The 27,290-nt window shown below is 52.8% G+C and overlaps 2 protein-coding genes across 12 annotated transcripts in view; one reads left to right on the top strand and one right to left on the bottom strand.

Annotated features, from left to right (window-relative positions):
* Positions 1–13,190, top strand: part of AGPAT4 (1-acylglycerol-3-phosphate O-acyltransferase 4) — a 127,269-nt gene extending 114,079 nt beyond the window's left edge. For 6 of the 7 annotated variants that reach the window (XM_060617045.3, XM_060617047.3, XM_060617048.3 and 3 more), the window contains 4 exons: positions 734–836; positions 3,315–3,390; positions 9,942–10,140; positions 12,629–13,190. In XM_060617045.3, the coding sequence (XP_060473028.2) occupies positions 734–836; positions 3,315–3,390; positions 9,942–10,140; positions 12,629–12,723 (473 nt within the window). In that variant the 3' untranslated portion in view covers positions 12,724–13,190. The remainder of the gene's footprint in view (positions 1–733; positions 837–3,314; positions 3,391–9,941; positions 10,141–12,628) is intronic. The other variant, XM_081795785.1, reaches the window with a different exon arrangement.
* A 6,913-nt stretch (positions 13,191–20,103) lies between these two features.
* MAP3K4 (mitogen-activated protein kinase kinase kinase 4) overlaps positions 20,104–27,290 on the bottom strand; it is a 113,033-nt gene continuing 105,846 nt past the window's right edge. For all 5 annotated transcript variants that reach the window (XM_078447537.2, XM_078447538.2, XM_078447539.2 and 2 more), the window contains 4 exons: positions 25,491–25,613; positions 24,511–24,617; positions 22,445–22,624; positions 20,104–20,641 (listed from right to left, as the gene is read on the bottom strand). In XM_078447537.2, coding sequence (XP_078303663.1) covers positions 20,621–20,641; positions 22,445–22,624; positions 24,511–24,617; positions 25,491–25,613 — 431 coding nt within the window. In that variant the 3' untranslated portion in view covers positions 20,104–20,620. The remainder of the gene's footprint in view (positions 20,642–22,444; positions 22,625–24,510; positions 24,618–25,490; positions 25,614–27,290) is intronic.

Below are 27,290 nucleotides of genomic sequence, written 5' to 3'. Positions count from 1 at the left end.
CCCGCAGGCACCAGCCTGACTCCACAACTCCTGTTCCTTCTGCTGCCCCCTCCTGTCGTCCTGACGCCACAGGAATGGCATCTGTCTCCCCTCCGTATTTCCCTCTCCATGGCTATTCCCTCGCTGTTCCCTCGGGCATTCTGCATCCCTCCCCGCCTCCCCCCAGTAAGCTGCAACAGTGAATTCTGACAGCAAGCTGCGGGGTTAACTCACCGCCTGGGAGACGCATTGAAACCACACGTTCTTCTTTGTTTCTCTGTCATGTTTCAGCCGACTCTAGTTCAATTCCTTAAGAGGTTCCCCACATCCACTTCTAGTTTTGTAGCTATCTTATTTTTCTAGAGGGAGAAACGCTGGTAAAATGGTTACACTGCCATCAACTTAAGACATGTCCTTAGCCTGCGTTAGATTCGTTGACCTTATTATTGGTATTTGTCGAAATATGGGTCCTTGTTGTAGTACGTCTAGAAGGGACATCGCAGTATTGCTTTAAACTGATCTGACCTCAGTAATAACTCTGTTCTCAGCTACTAAGTTAGTGTGCTGTCTGATTACAGAAAGTGATGTGTGTTCAGTGAAGGCATTTGGATGATATAGAAAAGCATGAAGAGGAACCCAGTAATCCCACCATCCTGAGATACCCAGTTAGCAGATTTCAGTATTGTTTTCCAATGTGTGTATCTATGGGTTCACACGCTATATACTGCTTTGTATTTGTTTTATTTTTTTATAGTTTCAGCTGTATATGACTGTACACTCAATTTCAGAAATAATGAAAATCCAACACTGTTGGGGGTCCTAAACGGGAAGAAATATCATGCAGATTTATACGTCAGGTAAGTGGGTTCCATTTTCTTTCCAAAAAAGAGAGCGCCCATCGAAGTAAATAAATCCCAAATGGCCGGCCAACCTCTTTCCGGGGAAATCTGTTTAATATTTTCTTGTCTGTAATCTGTACTGAAACGGACCCATTCACTACCCGTGTTAGTATTAGAAACTCAAGACACAGGCCACTCATGGGAATAATCAGGGGAGGCCTCGTTTCTTCTCAGCTACTTTCTGATTCTCTCTGACCAGTTCATACTCATCGTAGAGCTCAGGCTAGCCAGACGGAAGCCTAGTCATTTTATAGTCATTTTGAGATTGAGTGTGAAGAGATTATTTCATTGACCCCTTTTCCTGGAGGATGTGTCTGCTGCACACAGATGTCCGCAGATAAGAGGGTGTGTAATTTATAGGGAGGTCTAGAAACAAATGGAGACCATTTTAGCAGTATCTTCCTTATGTGTTACATTCCAAGCTATTACGATTTTATTGAAAACACTTCACGAGATTTTAGACAAGCTAGTTCTCTTTGCTCATTTATCAACTGACAGAATGGATCTCACCCTGGTCGTCTGCAATGTCGAGATTAATGGGAAACCGTTGAAAGACACTGCAGATGGTAAAACACAACGGTGCACACACATGAAACCCCATGTGACCAGGTTGAGGGATCGCGCTGGTTTCTTGTGCAGTAGGTGGTCTGCCCAGAAGGCGAACCAAGGTGCTCAGACATGCCCACTGCTGGAGAGCTAGCCAAGTGTTCTATAGCATTCTGATTATTTTTTTAAAGACCTTACAGATGCTAAAGTCAACACAGGATGCAAATTCGGTGGCTGATCGTCACCACGGGGCTTCAAGAAAAAGCTCAAACCTTCCAGGACTGACAGCCTGGATTAAATAGCTTTCTAGCCGGAAATGACTTCGGCTCCCCCTTACAAAGAGGAGGGAGCATCGTACTACTGTTTTCTAAGGCCACAGCCAACAGTCTGGCTTATCACTCAGTTTAAGGCAGACGAGGGTAGGAAATGCAACCTTCCCAAGGGAGGCCTCCTTCCAGAAGTAAAGGAGGCTTTGTCCCCTGAACTCTATCACCTAGCAGAAGCGCCACTCAGTGGCCAGCTGGGCCCCTGCTCTTTGGGGAAACTTCGCCCACTATGCAAGATTATTGCACCTCTACTAGGCCACCTCTCGGGTAACTGCACCTCTCTGGAGCACATGTAGGGATGACGGTTGTAAATGCGATACCCAGCAGGCCCACGGAAGTTGGTACACCCTCACGGCTTCCGACGAAGACCGTGCCACTCTTCGTGGTGCAGGGGCCCTTTCAAAATGAGAGAGGCTTTCTTGTGTTTTACCGCAATACAAAGTGTTCAAAAAGCAAGGTGGAGAATGTCAAATAAGTTACTGAAAAGAGCAAAATTGCCTTAAACTCCTACTGTTGGAATAAATAGCATGTAGGCTTTCTAACCTTTTTCAAGAAACACATTGAGAGATCCGGTTTCCAAACCAGGATGAGCCAGTAAGAGCGCAGGAGTAGGGTATTGGTGGGAGTATTTGTAGGGGCCTACCGGGTGATTTCTCACCCTGAACAATACTGCCTCTGTTACAAGACGAAATCGCACGTTCTCGTAACGGGCTATAGTGTGACGGATAAGTTCTAAAGATGTATCTTCGTGCGAAGATAGTCCAAAGCCGGAGAGAGGACCCAGTCCACCCATGGCAGTCATGAGGGATGTAGAATTTTACATGGATAAAATCAGGTGTGAATGAATACGGCTGGGCATCGCAAAAGCCAGCAACCTGGGAACACACAGAAATGTATGTACAATAGGAGACATGGTCCAGTGACTCCCCCTTGCTCAGTGGGGCTGTTGGCAAGTGGCTGAGCCCCCAGCCCAGAGCCACCCTGGGATCTCCTCCACCTCTGGTGAGCCAAGAGCCCCAGGGCCTGGCCAGGATCCCCTGTCTCTCCCATCCTGCGGGGAACAGGAGTTGCCCAACATACACGTCCTTCTGTTTGTCGAAATCCTTACATCGGGATCCACCTCTAACCTGTCCAAGAGGTCAAAGGAATCATTTGATGGGAGACACTTCACCACCGTATTTAGTCATTACCTGGCTGGCAGAAGTATTAGCAGATTACCACCTACACGTAGATTCTCTGCATATACATTGGATTCTAACATGTGGGAACGGAGGCAGTTCTGCCCTCTCTTGGAGAAGCAAACAGCCGGTCTTGGGAGCCTTTCCATGAGGTAGGGAGGGAGGACGGAGAGAGGCAGGTGTCTGAGTCCCTGAACCTGCCGTTGGCCACTCCTTCGTGGACTATGATTACAACTGGGCCTGTATCAATTGAATTGCGCTCCTCACAGCCACATGATCAGGTTACCTAAACAGAAGCCCAGAGAGGTCGAGCACTGTTACTCTGAAACCGTGGTGGGGGCATCTGGCGTCGGCCTCCCCGCTGCTAGCTGCTCTCTGCTTTGCAGGCGGATTCCTTTAGAAGAAGTCCCAGAAGACGAGGATGAGTGTTCAGCCTGGCTCCACAAACTCTACCAGGAGAAGGTCAGTGCCGCGGGTGCTTCTGTGGGACCCAACGACCCCCGTTTCGAGTTGCGGCTGTGGGCGCGCCGTGGGGGCCTCTGGGAGCTGACGGTGGCGAGACCCCACTGCCTAGTTAGCAGCCGCCCTGGGGCTGACGCTCTGTTCAACAGTGGGGAAAAGAAGATAGCAAAATATGTGTCAAAGGGGCTTCACAGGAAGAATGATGGGTGTAGTGGACAGAAGAGGAAGTGACGGCCCCAACAGCCCGTGTCTGGAACTTAGGGGTAGAATGTTCTTTCAGTAACGCATACGATCCCGATGGCTTCCAGACCTGCAGCGTGGCTGCCTGTGTGGTCTCAAAACCACCAGCATCCGCATTGCAAGGACCCACTTTGCTGGTCTGATCTGGTGCAGTGCCCCCCTGCCTCCTGTCTATTCCAGCCCCTCAGCTCCCCCTGCGTCCCCGTCACCACCACACACACCGTCTCTGCTTCCTCTGGGCAGGACCTTACCTTCCGTTGGCTTCTCTCTTCAAAGACCTGCTCAGGGCAGAGGCAGGCTAACTATCATTGTCCCAACTGCCTGATCTTATGAAGGAGAAAAGGCTAGCTTCCACCTATGAGGAAGGCGTCCTTATGACCAAGCCTCACTGCCCATAAAGACTTATTTCTGATTCATCGTACATTTTAAGGGCAAACCAGCTTATTACCTAGAATCGAGCTCAATAAGCAGGATACTGATTTCCTGTTGCCAAACTCCATAAATACAGACTGCCTGCCTTTTTAATGTGCTGTCTTCCCCCCCCCCGACCCATCCCTCTAGAGATAATTGCCCAGAACTCTATGGGCTGTCCCCTACAGTGGGGTAGGAATTTTAATCCTGCCTTTGCCAATGTGCTTTGGCCCCAAAGCCTTCCCAGTTACTACCATCAGATTAAGTAGAGGCTCCATTTTGGGGATCAAGATCCTCATACTGTCTTAGCAAGAAGTAGCTCCTATGTTCCCAAGGAAGTGATTTTCCGATGGTGCCTTTAAAAGCGCATTCACGGAACTTGCTTCGTGTCTTTTCTGGACGAGTAATAGGGATGGGCATCCAGTTTCCTCTTACGAATAGTCAACAGTAAACACCTGTCACGGAGTGTGAGCCATGCATCTTCCTCAGCCTCAGAGATTTATGCAGTGGGTTTGAGGAGCCCTGGAAACGTGTATTTCTAGAAGGCCGCCTCTGACACGCGGCCTGCAGACCCGCCCTTGGAAACGCACTGCAGATGCTTTTTAGCAAGATTCCCAGTTATCACGCTTCTGTGCTGCCACGGGCCCAGGCCCGACAGAAACACACAAACAATACAAACTCTTTTCCTCTGGTTTCATGCACGAGGCAGCATTTTCCTTGTGCGGTTTTCTGGTTTAGTCATTTAGGCAGTATAAAAAAATGTCGCTATTAGCAAGAAGAAAAACGTGCTAAGCAAAAGCCTAAGAAATGAATCTCTTTGTAAAGAACCACACAAATCTAACAAGCACAGGACCCAAAACTCACCAAAGCAAAGGAGGTTTTTCTCCTTCGGCCCTTTGTCTCCTGTGTTCGGGCGCGAGAGCGGCGGCCGTAGTGTGAACCGAGCCACTTGGGTGTTTGGTGGAGAGGCACCTTTCCTTCTTGCCGACCTCTCTCGGGAAGGTTTTCCCTAAACCACGTATGCATTAGAAATGATAGCGTTCAGTTTGGAGAGGATTCTTGAAACGATCATCTGGCTCCAAGCTCTTAGGCTAGTGATGAGTGTATTAAGGTCCAGGGAATGACATCATTTGTCCATCTTCGCAGCTCACTAATAAAGCCGGGTTCCCGAGGCCAAGTTCTTCCTCTCTATGGAGGGCTGTGTCTGCCGGTGAGCAGACCTTTGAGGCGGGCCTTTTCCCTGGAGGGAACACCGCTGGGCAGTAACCGCAAGGGTCAGCAGTGCCTCCAAGACGAGATGTGACCGGATGGCAGGGAACGATGGCAGCCTTTCATTTCTGTCAGCCCTGTTTCCTCAGGAGCCTAGCTGGGTCTGGGGCTTTCTTTACATACCAGAAATCTCGGTGCCCCACCACGCTTGTCAGAGTGGGGCTCTGTTTTAATCGTCATCTTTCAGATGTATGGTGTTGAAAGACAATTCTGTTGACTTTGAGCTTGGGACTTTAAGGCAGTAATTCTCAGGCTTCTGATGTCACAGACAAGTAAAGTGGCTGTCAGTGTGGGACAGGGTGGTGGCAGCCACACAGGGATGTGCTGACACTTTCTTCTGCTCCAGCAGAGACACAAAAGGAAACCCACTAGGGACTCCTGGGTGGCTTAGTCGGTTAAGTGTCCGACTCTTGATTTTGGCTCAAGCCATGATCTCATGGTTTGTGGGTTTGAGCCCCGCGTCGGGCTCAGGGCCGATGGTGCAGACGGAGCCTGCTTGGGATTCTGTGTCTCCCCCTCCCCTCTCAAAATAGATGGATTGATAGATGATAGATAGATAGAAACCCATTAGCTACGACTGCCATTTTAACACCCTAAAATAGGAAGAGCATCATCTCTGAAGCCCGGGCCATCCTTTAAATGGAACAAATTTGGCATTTCGGAAATGCACAATGTTGATCACTTGTCAGCATTCAGGACTGCTGCCGGCTACAGGGTGTGGGCTTGAGAAACCAGGCACGCCCTCAGGTGACCCCTTTGGGGACAACAGCAGCTCCCAAATCACCTTCCCCAGAGCCATGATGGTTCCTCTGTCATGTGGCTTAAACAAATTCTAACTTTTCATTTCTTTTTTTAAAAAAAAATTTTAATGTTTATTTAGTTTTGGAGGAGAGAGAGACAGAGTGTGAGTGGCGGGGGGGGGGGGGGGCAGTGTTACGCAGAGAGAGAGGGAGACACAGAATCTGAAGTAGGCTCCAGGCTCTGAGCGCTCAGCACAGAGCCCGACGCGGGGCTCGAACTCACGGACCATGAGATCATGACCTGAGCCGAAGTCGGACGCTCAACCCACTGAGCCACCCAGGCACCCTGCTAACTTTTCATTTGTGACTTAAAGTACTCAGTTCCCTGGCATGCAGTCTGAAGTCTGCTGCAGGGGTGAAGAATTAGTCCTTAATGGTGCCAGATGAAAAGTGGGTGAAGGAAAGGGGCATTCGAGCCGTCTCGTGGGCGTGCAGGGGCCACGGTTGGCAGCTTCTCCGTGTGGGGTGCAGAAGCCAGCGGGAAATTCTTCACGCATAAGAACTGAGGGTTTTCCAAGCTGGCCAGGGCCTCTGCGCTTACACTGAGGGTATCGCTGCTTGGAAAGGCGGCAGGGTCTCTGGCCTGGCCCCGTGGTACCGTCCTTTGCCCACAGCACACTCCAGGCCGGAGTTCCGTCCCCATGTCAGGCTGACGCCGGGGAAGGCGTCCTCTGAAAATGTCCCTCCTGCCCAGATGCGCTTACTTTCTGTCTCTCATTCTTTCCTCCTCTTCCCTTCCGTCCCTCCTTCCTCCCCCAGCACCATCGAAGACGTTTCGTTTTGCTGAGCCGAACGTTGGGAAAACCCAACCAGCCGGGCTGTTTCTGGCCGGCGTGGCTTATGGTGCCTGCCTCCCGGGGCTCTGGTTGTGTGCACACCGTGTGTGCTCAGGGGCTCTGCCCTGCGTCAGGAGGGCCTCCTCCTCCTTTACGCTTTTGGGCTGATGGCTCTTTCTGGAAACAAATCAACTCCCCTTTCACTAAACGTATTTCCCAATTCCAGCCTCTCCTGTGCCACGTGATCCTAACACACGGAAACAAAAACTAGAAGCGTCATGAACCAAAGCCGTCTCCCCGTAGGGCCGGACTTCATTGCAAAAGAAGGGACGTGACCAAGAGAGGCCATAAATGCTGCTGGAGCTAACGTCTGGCCCCAGACGTGCTTCGGGTAGTCGGGTCTACCCTGCCGGGTCACAGAGTCACTGTGACGCCCCCGGGGAGGCCAGCAAGGGTTACTGCAGCAGCCATGTCAGTGGGGGCAGTGAAGGGTCTTAGTTTTCTGAACGAAACAGAGACAAAGAAAACTCTGGGTTGAATTAGTTCTGACCCCCTAGAAAAAGCAGGGCTTTTTCCTCTTGCTAGAGGTACAAATAAATGTTGGCTTAGCCAGTGTCTTTCTGGCAAGAGATGGGGAAAGTGGCACCGGGCCCTCTGCAGAAATATCACAAGAGAAAAGTTATTATCAAGACTATTAAAGAGAAGAATTAAAAAAAAAAAAAAACAACAACTCCACTTTTTAAAATGAGGGAGTTTTATGATATGTAAATGACACCTCAATAAAACTGTTTGGGGTTTTTTTAAGGCGCAAAGGTATCCCCTCCTGTCTTTGTCCAATCAGGCTTGTATGACAAAGTGACAGGGACCAGGTGGCTTGTACACAGCATACCTTTGCCTCTCATAGTTCAGGAGGCCAGGCCAGCACCCCCCGCCCTCCTCCCGCCCAGGCTGTTGTGTCCTCACGTGCTGGACGGAGTGCAGGGGCTCTCTGGGGCCCCTGTGCTAAGGGGGGGCCCCCAGTCATGAGGGCTGCATCCTCACGAAAGGCCCCGCCTCCTGAAACCACCGCCCTGGGGATCCGGTTTCCACATGCAGATTCTGCGGGGGGCACAATCAGTCCGCAGCAAACCCCTTATCTGGTTATTGGGCTCCCGTGGCCCCAACCTGAGATGAGAAGCATCAGCCAAGTTAATGGCAGGGAGGGACCATGGGAGGCCTTGACGGAGTTAGGTGCCCTCTCTCTGGGCATCGGACATGTCACCATCAGGTGGTCTGTTGTGGCCACAGGCTCTGTGTCACTTGGGCGTCGGGAGCACTCGGCACACAGGTCGGTTCTCCTAAAATTATTTGATTATTTGGCCCAAGCGCAGAGACGCAGGAGGAAAGTTTGGACCGGGCCTGGGAAGGGGCCGTGGTGCAGAGCACCTGAATCCCCAGGGAAGGGGTCAGAGGCTCTCCTTCCAGAAAGGCCCATTTGCGGACTCATTTTAATAATGACCCTGAGTGGTCAAAAAGCATATTCCTCAGTACCTCCTGACTGGGAAAAAAGAGAAGTGGGATGTATGTTAGAGATTTCTATCTCAAGCCGTTGAAGGGAACAGTTCGGTACCTAAGGTGTAAGTCGCAGGCATATGGAGGCTTGTTTTCCAGGACCCTCGCCTCCTTAGACAACAGGGACATTACTGGGCTGAGACATGGGGCTCGCGGGACCCAGAGATGGGTTTGGGGCAGCATGCGTGTTGTCAGCCCCCGGGGTGTTGTTAGGAGATGTTAATTTGTTGCCGATATTCAGAAATGGGGAAACTGCCCACGGCTGCTGGCCCTCATCCTCACACGGTGCCGGGAAGTGCCGATCGGTGTCCTGGTGCCCGTCCCTCCCGGCAGCACACTCCTCGGGGCCGCCTCCTGGTCCCGCTGCGTCACTCACTCCCACCTGGGGGCTCCGGGGAGCAGCTGGGCGAGCTCGCTGCGCAGGGCCGGCTTCGGGGCTCCCTGTCCTTCACCGTGCCCCCACCGAGACCCGTGATGGCCCTCTGACACACACACACACACTGGACCACCGGCCGTCCCCTCACCCGCGGTCTGTGACCCGCGATCGGTGGCGGTGCAGAAGCAGGCAATCCTTCCTCTGACTCGGCACCCGGTCAGTGGCAGGCCGGCGGCTCACACGCCGTTCCTCCCTTCGTCTCATCCCGTGGGCATCTCATCATCTCACACCATCCCTAGAAGGGAGGGTACGTGCGTGAAGGCACTGGGAGACCACAGTCACGGAGCCTTGGTTACAACGTTGTTGGAACTGCTCTATTTTGTTACTGCTGTTCGTCTCTTACGCACAAGGGCTACATACAGGAAGGACGCGGCATGTGTAGGGCTCAGCAGGTGCAGGCGTCCATGGTGGGCGGGGTTGGAGCCCGCAGAGAAGGGGCGGGAGAGGAACTCCTGTATTTAGTCTCGGGTCGGGTCTTCAGTAGATGAGAATCTACTGAAATGTCAAGACAGGAGGCTGTTGGCCATCTTGCTGTGTTGACAGCCACTGCACACGGTTGCTGGATCCTGAGGAAGGAAGGAGGCACGGAGAGCATTGCCACTGGAGGCCGGCCTGGGCTGGGCACTGAGCCCTCCCCTGCCCGGCCTCCTCCTTGAGCACCTCGCCTCCCTCGAGCAGCCCCCACAGCCCTTCGTGGTCATGCGGCCGGGGTGCCCGGGCCAGACGATCAGGACAGTGCAGCGGTGTCGTGGGTCAGGTGCAAGAGGGCGAGCTCCTGGCTCTTCCTGAGCCCCGGGGTTCTGGTCCGTTCTGCGGGCGTCCACTAAGGGCCAGGGTCAGCGTGTCGCCTCAGTACGCTCCCCACTGGCCCATCCTGGGCGGCAGAACTGCCCGTCTTGCAGACCGGGAGTCTGGGCCTCAGAGGCCGGTCACCTGGCCAGAGGCGGGGGGAGGGGGGGGGGTCCGGGGGGGCCATGAGCTGCCCCCAGAAGCGGGGCCTTGGGAAGGGCCCGCATCAGCCCGGGGTCGTGCGTGAGGGGTGCTTCAGGGTCGCCTCTCTGTTCCCAGGATGCCTTCCAGGAGGAGTACTACAGGACGGGCACCTTCCCAGAGACCCCCATGGTGCCCCCCCGGCGGCCCTGGACGCTCATCAACTGGCTGTTCTGGGCCTCCCTGCTGCTCTACCCTTTCTTCCGGTTCCTCACCAACATGATCAGCAGTGGGTCTTCCCTGACCCTGGCCAGCTTTGTCCTCGTCTTCTTTGTGGGTAAGTAAAGACGAGAGGCCCGGAAGTAGGGACCACCCCACCTGCGCCACCTCCAGGAGCGTCTGACGGGGAGACAGGTGGAGGCAGGAGTGGGGGTCACCTCTGGTGCCGCACGGGTGCCGCACGGCCTCCGGAGTGAGGGCGCAGGCTGCAGGTGCACAGGGAGGAGCGGACCGCAGGGCCCGTGTCCACACACACCCGGGACCCCAGGCCTGGAGGAATCTTTCCCCGTGGCCCGGCGAGGCAGGAGATCCGGTCACGGGGTCTCTGCGGACAGCACCGCTCAACTGTAGTCGTTTCTGCCTTCTCCCCAGGAAAACCCTTTTCCTGGGGCCCAACAGAAACCGACAAAGGCTCTTGGCCACTCGAAGCAGGTCCAGGCCCCTTCGGGGACGTGCGCGTGCTTCTTGAACTTGGTTGCCACGCGCACCGACACCCGAGAGAGGGGTCTGGTGACAGCGTTTTCATTGAGCCGTACTGGCTTCACGGACAGCAGTTTCGAACTGCTGTGGTTTCTTCGCACCAAGGTTCCCTGCAGTCAGGTGCCCCTGGGGCCAGAGGGAGACGTGGCAGGATCCCCCGGGAGCCAGGCCTCCCGAAGCGGCCGGTCGCCCCGAGTCTGGGAGGAAAGGCATCCTCTATCGGGACTGGAAAGCACAGGCAGAGGGCAGCCTGCTTCCCTGTGACGGAGCAGACGCGTGTGCCGCGATCCGGGGGCGGGCACAGTTACTCCCGCGAAACATGCAGGCGCCGAACGAACGCGCCAGGCGCCAACAGTATAAAAGCGTGTCAAGTTGAAAGCGTCTCGGGACAAAATCGCCCTGTGAGCCTGCTTCCCGGAGATGATCATCGCTAGCAGTTGGGCTCACATTCCGCCAGATGCGCGCACACGTGCGTATGTAAATTCACACAGATGGGACTTCCCCTAGCTCCGTGTTTTCACCTCCTAAATTGCGGCCCCCTGCACTTGTCACAGCACACGAGACCTCTCTCATCCTTTTGGGTCAAACCAACCAATTCTAGACTATTCACAACAGGCCAAACTGGCTGTTATTCCCCAAACAGACCTTACTCTGGTCTTTTTAAAAATTAAAAGGTCTGTTTTCATGTTGCAAATTAAAGTAACACCTGCTCTCTGTAGGAAAAAGGGGGTGTAAGAGAAACCCCGTTTACAATGATTTAAGTCCCCCTCCCCCACAGGCCAGAGGGCCCCCTGCCGCCTGCTGGCTGGGTGACAGGCAGCTCCTGTGGTCAGGGTCTCCAGAGGGAGGAGGGAGGGGGCAGAGACCCGTGCCTTTGGGAGAACCTGGTTCCTTGGTGATGAAGGTGTGTGGTGACAGCCAAACGGGCTGAACTCTCTCCCCCAGGAGATGGGGTCCCCAGGAGCTCTGGAGGAGCAGACTGCCCTGTGCCCCCTGCCCCTACGCCTCATCAGCTGCGAGCCCCAGCCTCCCTGCACTCTGTCTTGGATTGCCGTGTGTCTTGTTCCCCTTATAAGGCCTTTGGGCAACGGGGCTGATGTTTTACGCACCTCTTTACTCTCTACGCTCTCATCGCAGCCGCCGCACGGTGGTTCGGCCACTGGGACGGGTCCTCCTTAGAACTGGCCCAGGCTGAAGCCCGGCTGGTTTGTCACTGGCCCGTGGGATACCCGGGCCCCATCAGGCCGGGCTGTGCTCAGGCACGCCAGTCAGCTCCACGGGTGCCTGACCGATGGTTCACTGGCCACGCTGCTCGAGTTTTTAAACACGTGCGTCACGGAGATTTCAGCTGTCACCCATTTATCCATTCTGAAACGTGTGCGACACAGTCTGCCGGGCCTGGGGTGTTTGGTGCTGGGCTCATCAGGGTGATTAAGACGAGCTCCCTGCCCTGAGCGAGCTCACCGAGTCTGCCCTCTCGGAGGGAGTAGCTTTAACTACAGCATCTGAACTTGGCCTTGTTTGCCAGCTTCCTGGTGGCTCAGCTGGGTTCTCACGAGTGTCCCTCCCATTCTCTGTTTGGGCCAAACCTCGCTTGGAGAAAAGGCTTTCTGCAGACTTTCCTTGTTCTCTGCTCTATAGTTATACCAACAGCAGTGCCGGGCACCGAACAGATACTTGAGCCCTAGCAATCTCCAGGCTCCTGGGGGGGCTATCAGGCTTCGCTGAGGGGCCTTAGTAAGCACCTGCCCTGCATTCGCGAGGGAATACTCTCTGCCTCGGGGGCCCCACGGGAAGCAGAGGAATTCCGTAAGCCTCTGCGTATAGTGGAGCGTGGCTCACGCAATTCGAAGGGCCGAAGGAGCATAAAACCCCCCAGCAGAACAGCCTTGCTCTGTTTTAGTGTCGGTCTATCCTGACGCTCGTGCTCAAGGGTAACCGTGCAGCAGGAGGACGCAACGGGCCCAGGTTAGCCACTCAGCTCATGCTGCAGCCTTGCAGATGGCTTTCCCGTCGGCATCTCCCTCAAAGGCTCCTCCTAAGTCCCTGCCTTCCCATCTCCGCAGCCTCCATGGGAGTCCGATGGATGATTGGGGTGACAGAAATCGACAAGGGCTCTGCCTACGGCAACATCGACAGCAAGCAGAAACGGAACGACTGACCCCGGACACATCAGCACCCAGAGGGGACCTTGGGGACTGGTGGACGCTGTCATCCTTAGTGGGACCCAGGGACGAAGCGGGGTGAGCCCCTGCTGGGAAGCCAGGGAGTCTGGTCTCGATGCCAGATGGGGAGGAAGATGTTCTTAAATCTTTTTTCCCCCATCACACTTTAGTGGGTTTTGGTTTTCTTTTCGTGTGTGTGTGTGTGTGTGTGTGTGTGAGTGTAAGAGAAAGAACACATGAGTAAGAATGGTGTGCGGTTGAGTGTAAGCCTTATTTTGTGATCATTCGGGGGGGATCTGAGGCACAGGGGGAGGGCAGGGATGGGGAACGGAGGGGTTCCCCTTCATTCTTTGGTGCTGAGTTTTCTGTACTGGATCGCGAGAGAGTGAAAGGCGCTTTAGGTAAGATGACTAAATTATGCCTCCAAAAAAAACAAACCAATTAAAGTGTTTGGCTCTCTGTGGTACGTGTTTACACAGGCCGCCGCGCGCTTCCACCCGGCTCTCTCTTCCACCCGGCCGTGGCCCTGGTGTCCAGGTGGCAGTGACCCCGCAGCACTGCCGGGAGGGACAGGCGGGACTCCGCACGCCAGGGGCAGCCGGAAGGGGCCCTCCCGGCAGGAGGCGCAGGGGCAGGAGCCCGGAGCGCGTGCTCAAGGGGTGTGGCGGTGCCGGGGGGGGGGGGGCTGAGCGCGGCTGTCGGACACAGCGTGAGGCCCAGTGAGGTCTGGTTTTCGGAGTCTCCCTGGCCCAAGCCTTGAAGATGTGGCCAGTTCCCTGAGGAAACCGAATGGAAAAATCGTAAGCATTCCGGTCTGCAGTGATTTGAGAAATGACTTTACGTCCGCTGCCCACCTCAGTAGCTGGTAGAAACTGGGTCCCTCAAACGAGGACAGGCTCCTTTGGTGCAAACACCATGCAGGGGCCACGGGACTCCTCTGAGCAGGGTCAGGCTGGAGCAGACACGGGGTACAAGCACCCCCTGGGCTTCCACGTCTCTCCCAGAAGCCCAGACTCACACCACGAACGAGGGCTGCTCCTGGGCATGGAAGGTGTTCTTGGGAGTGACAGGCACACGCAGGGCTTCTGCAAGCCGCCGCCAGGCCCCACAGGCCTAACACAAAACACAAAAGAGAGGCAGCGACGCTTCTGGTGGAGAACACGTAGGAACCGGCCACTGTGTCCTCTCGGGTCAAGACGTGACGGCACTTGGACCGACGGTATTTCCAAGCGCGAAGAGTTAAGCGGGAGAAGCCTTTCTGTGCTCAGCGACACGCTGCTCAGGACAGAGGTCTATTCTGTGCTCCCAGAAGAAGCTGGGCAAATAGTACTGAAAGGCGTCGTCTCTACAGAAGCTCTCTCTGCTCGAGGGACAGTAACGTATCGTGGACATAAGCTGCAGAAGGGAGAAGAGGAACAAACTCTGGCTGTGGGACGGGCGTTCCGGTGAGGCCCGGGCCTGAGAGCAGGGTGGATGTGCCCCACGCGTGTGCTCGCCCTGCGTAAGGCCACGTGCTGGCTTCAGACGCACGGTTCCCACAAAGCAAAAAGAATAGAGAGGTGTGGGCAGATCCCCCGCAGGCCCCTGGAGCGGCTTACGTGTCTGTATACGTGTTCCCATGTGTCAACCTGCACCTGGATGTGGGGGCCGCTCTCCGCTGGGGACTCCGTGCTCCGCAGGGGACAGAGTAAAGCGGTCAGAGTCCGTCATCCCTGAGCTGTGTGGTCCGCCCTCACAGCACTCTGCCGCTAACTCGCTCCGAGACCTCGGGCCAGTCATTTTGCCACGAGTCCCAGCTTCCCCGTTGGTAAAACGAAGGTGATAACACCTACCTCTTGGGCTGTTTCAAGGGTAAACACACTGTAAGAATCCTAAAGCACTAAACAAAAGAGGGATCAGAGATAAGAAAGCTGCCCTCCACCTCGCGACTTCCCAAAGTGCTCAGAAACCACCCTGAGGTGTCCAAAAACGTGTCACTTTCCTGTCACCCCCCCCCCATTCAATACAGTGGTGATTAAGTTCTAATAACATATACCCTGCCTTCACTTCAGAACATAAAAGGGGCCCTGAGACATTTATTTTTTTTCTGAATTGGTTCTGGGACCAAACACAGGATCTGACAAGCAGACAGACGCAGGCTGCGCACCCGTGCCGTGGGTCCAGGTCGGAGGAGGGCAGGCAGAATGCTCTCCTGGGAAAGGACTCGTCGCACAACTTCTCAGAATTGCCTTAGGCAGCGAGAGAATGCGGGGTGCTGGGGACAGAGCCTGTCCTCTCTTCGGCTGTCTGCCCTCCCACGAAGAAGCATTTTGTCAGGAGGCACGGGGATCTGGTTTTCCTCCTACCCTGCTGCTGTAATGGCAGAGACGAGCACAGAACCTTGGAAAGACCCATCCCTGGGCCCCTTAACCTGTGTGCAGGTCTCACAGATGCCAGAATCTCTTCAGCAAGGAGCTGTTCTGGCTCCCGGGATGTAGATTTGTCCCCGAATTAAGACCCCATGGGGTTTAAGCCCCCTGTAGTGCTCCCTGGTGGCGTGCCCTGAAGAGCTTCACGTCCTGACATTTTCATCCCACTGTAGCTTGGGTCAGCCCTGCCCAGAGCCCGCGCTGGGATCCAGCATAGCAGACGAAAACACCGTTTTCCTGCACTCTGGACAGCCACACCCAGGGCTTCCTGCAGCTTTGAGGCAGGGAGTTTGATGCACTTCTTCTAGGAAACCAACTCCACAGAGTGACTTTCTTTACCAAAATCCCCAGCCATCCAAAATGCAGCTTGCAGCCAGGGGCAGTGGACAGATTCTGGGCCTGCTAAAGGACCAGGAGCAACCGTGGAGGAGGAACTCATGCGCTCTGTGAGTCTATCATCTTGCTTTTTTTTTTAGAGAGACCACAACCCTTTTCATAGGATCCCACAGTAGTACTGGAGTATCTCTTGACTTGCTGTATTCTCTAAATGAGTGCATGCAAAACCTTGTAAAAGTAGTAGCCACTGGTGTTTAAAAATTAAAAACATTAATATTTTCCCAACATATCCGTAAAAGTGGATCTGAAACACAGTGACCTAGCAGTAAAATCCAATGCTAATCATGCAGCCATGACGTAGAAAGAGATGATGTGACGTCACCGGAAGGGGCCCTGGCAGCTTCCGGTTTCTCTGCCGGTAGAATGGAACAGCGGCCTGGCTGGTCCCCATGCGAAACGGATTCAGCTTTGCAGAGAGTGTAGCACTTACTCCTAAATATGGACAAAAGTGACCAAAGGGTACCCGTTCTCTGCTCAAAACGCGGTTTAACCAACCCAGCTTGCCCGGAGGCACTGGTCAGACTCTTCACCGACTTGCTAGGCCCAGGTGAGGACAAATGCTCCGGGGGCAGCCGGTTTCCAGCGCGGCCACTGGAGGAGCGTCGGGGCCGCACCACCGGGCTGCCGGCCGCGTCCGCACTGGCCGCGAACCGTCCCGCCCTTCCCGGAGCTTCCGGGCAGGGCGCCCGCGGTATCAGCCCCCCGGGTCACCGTGCGCCGGGTTCCCCCGGGAACCCGGTGTCCGCCCTCCTTCAGCGGGCGGGGCTTGCGCGGGGCTTGCGGAGGACGGTGTTCGGGGCGGCAGCGATGGTGCGAGGGCACCGCCCCACCTGCGACCCCGCAGGGCCGCTCGCGTTCCCGGCCCCGGTTCTCCTCGTAAATGCTCTTCCTCCGACAAAACGGGTCCTAACGCCTAGCGCTGCCAGGGCGGGGGCGAGAGGCGGCTCCCCGGTGGACGCAGCTCCGTGACGCGCGTGCGCAGGCTTCCCGTGCGTCCACACTGCCGGGAGCTGCTGCGTGTGCAAACTGGGAAGCCAGCTCAGTGGCTCTTAAGACGAATGACGTGGGGCTGGACGCCCTGGACGGGGGCGCGGCCCCTCCCCCAGGGCCAGACTCGCGGTCATTTGCTGCCTTTGCCAAGGAATCGCGTGGGAATGTCACGCCAGCTGCTGAAACTCCCTCTTTTGTGGCTTCTTCCCCGCCTCTACGAGGACACTGTGGCTGCGCAGATAAAGAATTGGTTGCATCGGAGGAGGATGATTTCCTAAAAGTATCCCTAGAGATTTAATTAAAAACCATTTTTAAAACCATTTTTTAATTTTTTGCCAGGATTGAATGAAGCTCACTTCCTTGATCGACATGCCAGACGGAAGGGCAAGTCCCTTCTCAAGGCCACCCCCCCTCCCCTCCCTCCCCCCCCCCACCCCCCCCACCAAGGGGCCCGTGTGAGGCTCCCTCCGCACGGAGCGCCCCGAGCGGCACAGGAGCCTGACGCGTCAGCCACGAAAGAACGCACACCACAATCTGCAACGCGCTCCCGCACCCCTGGCTTGTGTTTTGAGTATTTCCAGAGTTTCCACAAGGGTAAACGAAAACCAACCACTCCACAGGCTTCCAGGCTTTCAGTCCTAAGGCAACGGTGCCGCCAAGCACCGCCCTACAACTTGAGAGGAGGGTAGGGGACTCACGTACTCAGGTTTCTCTAGACCCATGACATCCTGTACCATTCCCAGCACCTGTCACCAACCGCTAAGGTGTCAGAAACAGAGTAGGGAAACTTGACCTAAATGGTTAGCGCATGTCTCCTGAGAGCATCAGCCCTCCAGGGCAGGGCCGGGGCACCGGGCACTCAGGGAAGGCTGGTGAGATGAAGGGGGCGCTGACTCAGACGCTTTAGTAAGTGACCTTCCATGGTCTTCTTTTGATTCCCTTTCCTGAAGTAAAAGTAAGAACCTTTCTTAAATGCAAACGGGCCAAAATAAAATCCAGGACGTTATACACAGTACGTTGAAGCAGAGTTGGTGGTGAAAAAAAGCAAAGCTTTCTCCAGTGAAGGATAAGCAGCTCGAAACGAGGCATTCCTCAGCCCCTGCAGCCTCGTTCTGCTTCAATATTAAGGTTCTGAATGGTCTGACAAGCACTTATCAAGTACCTACTTAGATCTTTTCAGTATCTAGAAAATACTCCTACGACCATGTTAGTAAAGCTTCCCACTGAATAAGACTCATACAATTTTTACCTTTAACATTTTGTTTTCATATGAAAGGAAAGTCTTGTTTTGCATGTTGGAGAAACTGGGTATCTTTGACATTTCTGGCATCTCTGTTCTGTTGAAATTTAAGGAGGTAAGCAGCATGAATACAAAGTTACGATTCTGGAATAACAATCCCTTTGGACTTCAAAACCGCATTACACCACACAAATCGCACTTTTTCTTGCTCTGTAGTCTCTAGCGGGATCCCTCCCAAGCACTTTAGGAAATCAGGAGTTACCAGTGCAGCCCAGAGCCATTTCCATCTGGATGTTTGCAAACGATGAGGAAGGAGAGCAGTGGAGAGAATTAACAAAGGTGATCAACCTGTGCAGGGTGGCTCAGACTTCTAAAGTTTATGCAAAATAACATCGCAAAACCACAGTACCCCACCCCCTGCCCACACGGGGCAGCGCCTAGAACGAGTGGTGCGCATCTGAGGCAGAAAGGCCGAGGCTCCAGGACAGGGGTGGCGGTGGGTGGGGCAGCTCCTCCTCCACGTCTCTGTCTCATCCACAGTGGAAGTTAGGGAACGAGTCACTTGAAGTGCACGGTGAACCCTACCGACGTCACACATGACAATTACCTACAAACTGACGGTGAGCCTAAACATAAGAGCAGAAACTATGAAAAGTCTTTGAAGAAAACCTAAGTGTAAATCTTCATGACCTTGGGCCCGGTAATGATTTCTTAGATAGGATATCAAGAGAGCATGCAATAAAGAACAAGTTAATGAGCCAGATTTCAAAAGACACCATTAAGAGAAAAGACAGACGGGGAGAAAAAAACGACTATAAATCATATCCCTGGTAAAGGGCTTGTATCCAAAATATATAAAAACCTCTCACGATTCAATCAGACAACAAATACCCCAATTAAAAGATGGGCAAAGGACCTGAACAGACATGTCACCAAAGAAGATACAAATGGCCAACACGCAGGAGAAAAAATGTTCACCCTCCTCAGTGAAATGCGGACCAAGCCCCCAGTGAGCCAGCGTTTCCCACAGAGTGGACGCCATCAGAAGGACAAGTCCCGTGGAGGTTATGGAGGAGCCAGAACCCTCGCACGTGGCCGGTGGGAGCGCAGGACGTGTGGCCACCGCGGGAACAGTTTGGCACGTTCTTAAAATACTGAGCGTGGATTCGCCACGTGGCCCAGAAGTCCCACTGCCGAGAGAGATGAAAACGTCTGTCCACGCGAACATGTGCGAGTGAATGTTCAGAGCAGCGCTGCCCCGAATAAGCAAAGCAGGGAGCTCGTCGGTGAAGAAGTCGCGTGTGCAGCGTCTGCACCCACTGGAGCGCTCGGCACCGCAGAGGAAGAAAGTCCTGGGGCGTGCAAGGGCCCGGATAAGCCTCAGAAGTACCAAGCTCAGTGAAGGAGGCCGGACGCAAAAGACCACGTATAGTCAAATTCGTCTGAACGGCGTGCCCGGAAAGGGCGAGCTATCAGAAGAGGTGGCTGAGTGGTCACCTACGGCTAGGGAAGGGGGATCCAAGCGGATACGAGGCTTCTCCGTGGAGGGGTGTTCTGAGACAAACTGTGAAGACGGCCGGCTGTACAAACGTACAACTGATTACGGAGAGTCACCTAACGGTATCCGTCCAAGATCAGGTGAATTCTACCTCAAAGAGCTGTTTGAAAGAGCTGAAATGTTTTTAAAAAATCTAAGTGTCTGTATAATCCTGCTGTGATGCCAACGTTCTCTGGCCATTCATCTCTCGAAGGGGACTACCGCCCAGGAGGGAAGGTGAACGCACAACGTGCCGGAGAAATGAGTCTCCCAGAGTCAGCCGTTCAGTGTCAGCTTCCGAAAAGATCTCAGGAAGCTTTAAGCTCAATCTTTTAAAAACTTAATCGCAAAAAAGAAACCAAAGAACACCATCAATGACATATACTTTGGGCTAGTTTAGAGAACTAACTGCTGGAAGGTCACCTTCTGACAAAGATGCTTTCTCCTCAAGAGCTCATTCGGCGGTGCCTACCACTCACCTGTCACCTCTCCATCCTGGGGTACACATCGATGGCCTCCATCCAGCATGCGGTAACGAGGCTTACCCTTTCACCCTCCCACACTGCCCGGGTGACGTAGGAGAATTTAAAGGGGCCCTCTTGCATCCTGAGTGGTGTTTCCTTTGTCTGCTTCACTCTTCACGAAAACCCAGCAGGTCCTAGGTCCTGAAGGACGGCGCCGGTCTCTAGTGCATCTGACTGCACCCCTTTGGTACGGGAACACACAAGTGAGAGCAACACACCTCTGTCTCAGGTAACGTCTAGGCCCTGAAGCTGATAACCATTAAGAGACAGTATAACTGAACTTTCCTAAAATAAACCATTTATTGAAAAAAGAACCTTTTTCTGAAATTTCATCAATCAGCCTTTGCGTAACAAGCCCGTGGCTTGCCAACGACAAAAGGGTAAGGTTTCACAGTCAGTGCACTCGACAAACAAGAAGTTTAACAACAAGGCCCAGGACACCGATAACACTACAACTGCTTTTGAACCTGGGAAGGTCAAAAATACTACACTGACGTCACGGTCCTCAGTCACACGAGAAACAGGTGACAGAGGCGATGGTCCGTGTACAGTAGTAATGGCACTTAACATGCAGCTTCTTTACCTCGTGGACACCGTCACGCGGAAGGGCCCCGCGCCGCATCGAACAGACAGGAGCAGCAGGACAAGTGACGCTTGTCGCCTGTGCAGTCTTCAGTCTTGGAAGGTTAAAAAGGCTTACACTGCTTCTCGGCACAGTCTCTATGTAAATATTACATACAGTAGTGATTGAGAGAATTCTCCGAGCACACACACCACCAGGCCACAGACCGACTGGCTTCATTCTTCATCTGTGCAAACCTGTGAGGGAGGCAGGAGAGAGCTGAACACGATTCACGGTCCCTGCACAACTCACGGTGAGTCACTGCCGCCGCCTCCACGTTCCCAGCGCTGAGCCGGCGGGGGGAGGCTCGGCTGGTGCGGCGAGTAAGGTCAGAGCTAAGTCACTGCTCTGTCGCCTGACCACTGAAAGCGGTAAGAGTCTGTCTGTATGCTTTATAACAAAGAAATTAGTGTCTTTTTAATCACAGATCCTTAATATCTACAGAGCAAATCCAGCTGTCTGTTCCCTAATTCCACCCACCCATGAACGTGGTCACTCCTCTCTTCCGCATCATCCTTTCCTCTATCGGGGGCTCCCCTGCAAGGCCCTTCCAGTGTTGTTTTCCCCAGGGTTTCACGGGCACCCCACTTCTCCCTGAAATACTCTCCCAGCAACGTTCTGTCTCCCAGGTCTGCATCTGGGCCCCACTCTCTCCCGGGCGCGGGCCCGCAACACCTACGTGCCCATCTGAAGTCTCTGAGCAGACGTTCCAAACGCGCCTCGACCGTGATCTGCCACAGACAGAACCGCCACCTCCATGACTCAGCACCCCGCCAGCTGCCTCTGTACCCCTCTTGGCCAACGGGGTCTCTAACCTGGTGACCCAAGCCGGGGCCTGGGAGCCGTCCTGGACCCCACCCTCACTCGCCTTTCTCAGCTCATCAGCTACTTGGTGGTGGCCATTTTAACCCCTAAATATTGCTGATAATTCGCCCCTCACCCCCCATGCCCAGCCTATTAGCTGTATCAGCAACTTCCTCACTATTCTGTTGCCAGAAGGATCATTCTAAAGCACTATTTACTATTATGCTTATAATAAAACTGAAATTCCTTCACGCGGCGCCTGCTTACTTTTCCAGCCTTACCTTTTACCAGTTTCCACATCCTAGGATCCATCTACACACACAGTTCCTTGACTGTCTTACCCTCTTCACCCTGCCATACCCCTCCCTCCCTGCCTGACCCCTCCAAACCCTCCCACACAGCTCAGGCATCTCATTCCAGAGCAAGCAATATCTGAGATTACCTAGCTGGATTAAACTGCTCTTCTCAGTGACCCCACAACATAGCACGCGTACCATTATCACAGCTCTGAACATACGGACTGCTCAGTCATTACTAACTCCGTCTCTACTCTCCCAGAATTTAGTCATGACTAACCCTGCCTCTACTCTCTCCTAGTAGAACTCAGTCATTACTAACCCCATCTCTACTCTCCTAGATTTGAGTCATTACTAATCCTGTCCCTACTCTCCTAGAATTTAGTCATAGTCATTACTAACCCCATTCCTCCTCTCCTAGTAGAACTCAGTCATTACTAACCCCGTCTCTACTCTCCTAGTAGATTGGAGTCATTACTAACCCCGTCTCCACTCTCCTAGTAGATTGGAGTCATTACTAAGCCGGTCTCTACTCTCCTGGAATGTAGTCATTGCTAACTCCATCTCTACCTCCGAGAATTTAGTCATCACTAACCCTGTACTCAAGCAGCCTACGCACTCTCCAGAGTAGAAACAGGGTCGTCCGGCCAGTTCCATTAAAAATTCCACTTAACAGCCTCAAGTGCACTGCAAACACACCCGGATGGATCAAGCAGAGGACCCCAATGAACACTTATCCCCCCAAAATAACATACAAAACCCCTTGGCATAATACGTTGACCTCCTTTCCATTCCAGATATAGGGATTTTATATCTAAGTTCCCAAATTCCTTCAGTGCCAGACATAAGCAGAACTCAAACACTGAAACATGAAAAACACTGTTCAGCGATGTGCCCAACCTTGACGAAGGCATGGTCGAGGAGCTGGCTGGCCGTCCACCTCATCCGGGGCTCACTTTCAAGGCAGTGAGACAGGAAGTCCTTTCCTTCTGGGCTTAGTCTTTCAGGGATCGGTGGCTTGTGCCCCATGCCCACTTTATACATAATCTGGAAGTTGTGTTCATATTCATGCCAAGGCCTCTAAAAGAGGGAAAAAACAGGTTTTAATACTACATGGCCTTAAAAAAAAAAAAAGAAACTTTCAAGTCTTTTCAGGCACCTCGATATTAATACATGCCAGAGGCCGGCGAACTTTTAGCTACAGAGCCAAACGGTAAATATTTTAGGCTTGCGGACCACGTGACCTCTACCACAACTCCTCAGTTCTCCCACTGTGGTGTGACAGCAGCCACGGAAGGTGTATAAATGAATGGGTGTGACTGAATGCCAATAAAACCTTATTTACAAAACCAGGTGGTCAGCGTAGGCTGCCGACCCCGTGTGGGTGTTCTGTTAGCCCAGCATTACCTAGAAGCCACATCATACGATAAAAAATGTAACACATAAAATGATGTAAATATGTCAAGAAAACATATAAAACTCAACAGTTATAGGGAATTACTACACTACCTTATTGAATAGTGAACATGAAATTCTATTAGTGCGAAGCTCTGGTTATTTTATATATCATAAAACATAACAATAAAATGCTATTTCATTCAGAGGCCGCAAGGTATAATACAGTTTCCTACTAATAACACGAGAGGTTTGTACCATCTTCTGCTTTACAAAAATGATGCTGCTGCACGTGCGCACGCACACACACACATGTGCACACACACACACACACACACACAATGGTACCTTTATACATTTGCCTCGTTTAGTAGTATTTTCATCAAAAAATGAATTTTTTTAATAAACTTTTTAACTTTCTTTAGTGCTCATTTATCTTTGAAAGACAGTGAGAGAATATGTGAGGCGGGGGAGGCGCAGAGAGAGGAGGACAGAGGATCCAAAGTGGACTCGGCTCCGAGCTGTCAGCACAGAGCCCGACGCGGGGCTCAACTCACGTACTGTGAGATCGTGACCTGAGCCGAAGTCAGATGCTTAACCAACTGAGCCACCCAGGCGCCCCCCAAAAGATAAGTTTTTAGACTTTGCAGATACTCGGTCCTACAGAACAGCCTCATTGCCCTAAAAATCCTTGTGCTCGATCTATTCCCCCTTCCTTCCCTTTCCCACAGCCCTTGGCAACAACTGATCCTTCTACTGCCTCCACGGTTTTGCCTCTCCTGGAATGTCACGTGCTGGAATCACACCATACATATGTGGTGTTTTCAGATCAGCTTCTGTCACGTGGTCGCATGCTTTTCACGGTTCCTCCAGGGCGTCTTCTGACAGCTCATCTCTTTTCGTTGCTGCCTAATATTCCGTTGTCCGCATTTCCAGTTTGCTCATCCACTCACTTACTGAAAGACACCCTGGTTGCTGCTTCCAAGTCTGGCAAGTTATGAATAAAGTTGCCCTCACATGCCAGTTGTTGAGCGGACCTAAGTTTCTGGCTTCCTGTTTCTTTCTGTAGCTCCTCGCTTCTCAGTGTTTTAACTCCAGCTTCATACTTTTTTTATTCCCTCGTAAGAGTGCTCGAAGTTATAAATCTTATAAATATCTGGCTCCTAGTCTGTCACTCGTCTTCACAGTACTGTATCTTTTGACAGGTCACATTTTTTATTTTTTTTTAAATGTTTATTTTTGAGAGAGAGACAGAGCACAAGTGGGGGAGGGGTAGAGAGAGAAGGAGACACAGAATCTGAAGCAGGCTCCAGGCTCTGAGCTGTCAGCACAGGGCCCGATGCGGGGCTCGAACCCATGAACCACGGGATCATTACCTGAGCAGAAGTCGGACACTTAACCGACCGAGCTACCCAGGTGCCCTGACAGGTCACATTTTTTAATCTTTAGTCATGGCCTCTAGTTAGCAGATATGTCCGTGGTATTGATAATAAATGATACAAGCACACGTCCAGTCTTATCAGGGTACAGAGCCCCCCGGGGGTTTGCCCCCAGGTGTGCCCCCCGCTTACCTTGCCAGTCACCATCTCTATGACAACGCACCCCAGACTCCAGATGTCAGCGGCACGCCCGTGGCCTTCTCCTTTTGCGCGAGTGATGACTTCTGGAGCCATGTATGCTTTAAAAGTCACAGATACGGGGATAGGAATAGGTTATAAACACAGTAGCACACGGTAATCAAGCCAACCATGGAATTAATATTGTCTAATATTCCACATAAAAGACACAACTAATTTGCTGGGGGCAGGCAGGGAGATCTTTCTCTGAGTTATGTAATAGGAAATATCAAAAGCAACAGACATCTCGAATCAGTTTTCTGAGTGAACATTTTAAGAGGCTGAATTACTATCTAAAGGACGATTTTTGAATGACAAATCTTCAGATAAACTGTATTCACATTAAAAATGTGAAACCTGCACTACAAAAGAGGATGAAAAGCTTTATGCCACTGAACAGTCGAAACAAATTAATTACCCTTTCTGCACGTCCCTCTTAAAGGGGACAAAAGAGTGGACCGTGGTGAGGAGCAGGCCAGGTGTGGGCGTGGCTGTGTGGGTAGCACGTCCCCGTGTGTGAAGACATTCACTTACTCTTGGGTGTGCCTACCCACTCCTTTTCCTTTAGAAGGGCCGATAATGCTCCAAACTGCCTGTCTGCTTTAGACAGACATGAAACGGTCACAGGTGCTGGACAATCAAGAGGTTAGGTTCGAAAAGGAAAAAACATACCAGCCCATACCATCGTGTTTAATATACATACGGCTGAGTTTGGGCTGGAATCGTTTAAACATCCCCCATGTGAACAACAAACGATAGTGTTCCGGGGAAGAGAAGGAGAACTTTCCTCCTGCCTCTCACTCTGGGGGAAAAGGTGTTTAGAAACCCTCCTCCCTGTTCCCGGGTCGAGCTGACAACAGGGGTGATGGAAAGCCCAGACGGCAGGCGCACTGTAATGAGTCGCCTTCGCAAAGCCCGATCGGGCCAGTCCCTACCTGCGGTCCCCAGGGTGCTATTCACTTCGCCCGGCATGGTCTGTGCGTTGTTTTTAAGCTTTACGGAGCATCCGAAATCCCCGAGCTTGATGAGTCCAGACGAGGTGAGGAAGATGTTGGCCCCTAACCGGAAGAAGAAGGGCACGCAGGTGCATTTAAGCTTGCACGGTAACCAGAACTCCCAGGGACTTGCTTCACAAACTGAATTACACAAAGCTTCATAAAACTCCACTTACAAAGATAATCACAGAAAGACTCTTAAGCCTTATTCGCAAATGTTAATACAAAGCAATTTTAATATCCATACAAACAGCTTTGACCGATAGGTTCTGAAGTGAAATACACGCACAAACTCTGACACTAAAAACCCAGAGACAAAAAGGAGCTGTGTATATGGTGCAAATGCTTGTGCTGTCAGTCCCTGAAAACAGTGGGTGCGGACGGAAGGCCCGGCACATGCACCGCTGCCCCGTAGGCCGACCGAGGCCGCCCTGGACGGACGTCACCCTCTCCCTGAAGACAACGCTCTGCCGCCTGCTTCTGTCTCTACAAGCAACGTGCCTCGCGTACCCCAGCTGGAGTCCGGGCTTACGCTCCCGGCTCCGGGCAGCTCGAGGCTCCACGATCTCTCCGGCACCGTGCGTCCTGTGGCACCTTCCTCAAAAAGCATGATGGAGCCACTCGCGTCAGATAAGCAGCCACACGATGAGCTGACATCTAACAGGGAGTCCTCAGCGCCCCAGTGCTCCCAGGGTACGCTGTCCCCACAGCGGACTCGACAGCGCTAACTTCACGACTCTGGAGCTGGCCCACATGTGCACACTGGCGGTGCTGAATTATAACAAATGTCACAAGGACACAAGTGAATGGATTGATTCAAGGACCCTGGCTGTGCCGATGACAGGAAGGTACCATTTTGTGACAGGGGTCAGAGACAGAACAACTGCAAACAGGCAATGCCGTGGCCTGACAAAGAACCAATTAAGCAGGTGCTCAGAATGACCCCAGCAGCGCTGTCGGCAGACGGGCAGGTGGGGAGGCAACGAGACTGGGGGACGCTGGGGATTCAGGGCAAGCCACTGCAGAGAGGGTGGACAACTCTTACACCCAGACCAAAGCAGGTTCTGGTGTAATCCATCCCCGCCCCGGGTCTAGGGCCCGGCTGGAAGTCAGCCAATTCTAGAGTGAACGTGTTTAGGCTGGCCTCAGGCTGTGTGACAGAGTGGAGTCCTTTATTCGAGGACCCATGGGAGACCAGTAATTCGTCACTTGAATTACCTCGAAGACTCCCAAATACAAAGGCCAGGGGCAAACGCCAGAGGGACAGTTCTGAGACCAGCAGGACCATTCCCCTCACGCCAGAAAACAAAAGCGCTTCAAATCAATCAGCGTGACCAAGTCAGTCATTGGCAGAACTCTATACTGGAGGAGGCTGGCGTCAATAAACGCTCTCGCCCAGGACACGGCTTCCATCTCAGACTCACTGTCACTTCACACATTCACGAGGTCCACATGGAAATACCAAAGAGTCCGGACACGGGGAAAAGAGCTCCGGCAGTGAACGTCTAGTAAATACACAAGCTTGGCTAAATCAGCCTATAAAAATAGCAAATTTCATTTTTTTTTTGAAAGTTTATTTATTTCGAAAGAAAAAGAGAGAGAGCACAGGCAGGGAAAGAGCAGGGAGAGAGGGAGAGTGCGAGAATCTCCAACAGGCTCCTTGCGGTCAGTGCAGAGGCTGATGTGGGGCTGGAAACCATGAACCCTGAGATCGTGACCCGAGCCAAAGTCAAGAGTCAG

The sequence above is a fragment of the Panthera onca genome, chromosome B2 (assembly GCF_046562875.1).
Source record: "Panthera onca isolate mPanOnc1 chromosome B2, mPanOnc1 haplotype 2, whole genome shotgun sequence".
Classification (NCBI taxonomy): domain Eukaryota; kingdom Metazoa; phylum Chordata; class Mammalia; order Carnivora; family Felidae; genus Panthera; species Panthera onca.
This window is presented reverse-complemented; position numbering and strand designations above follow the sequence as displayed.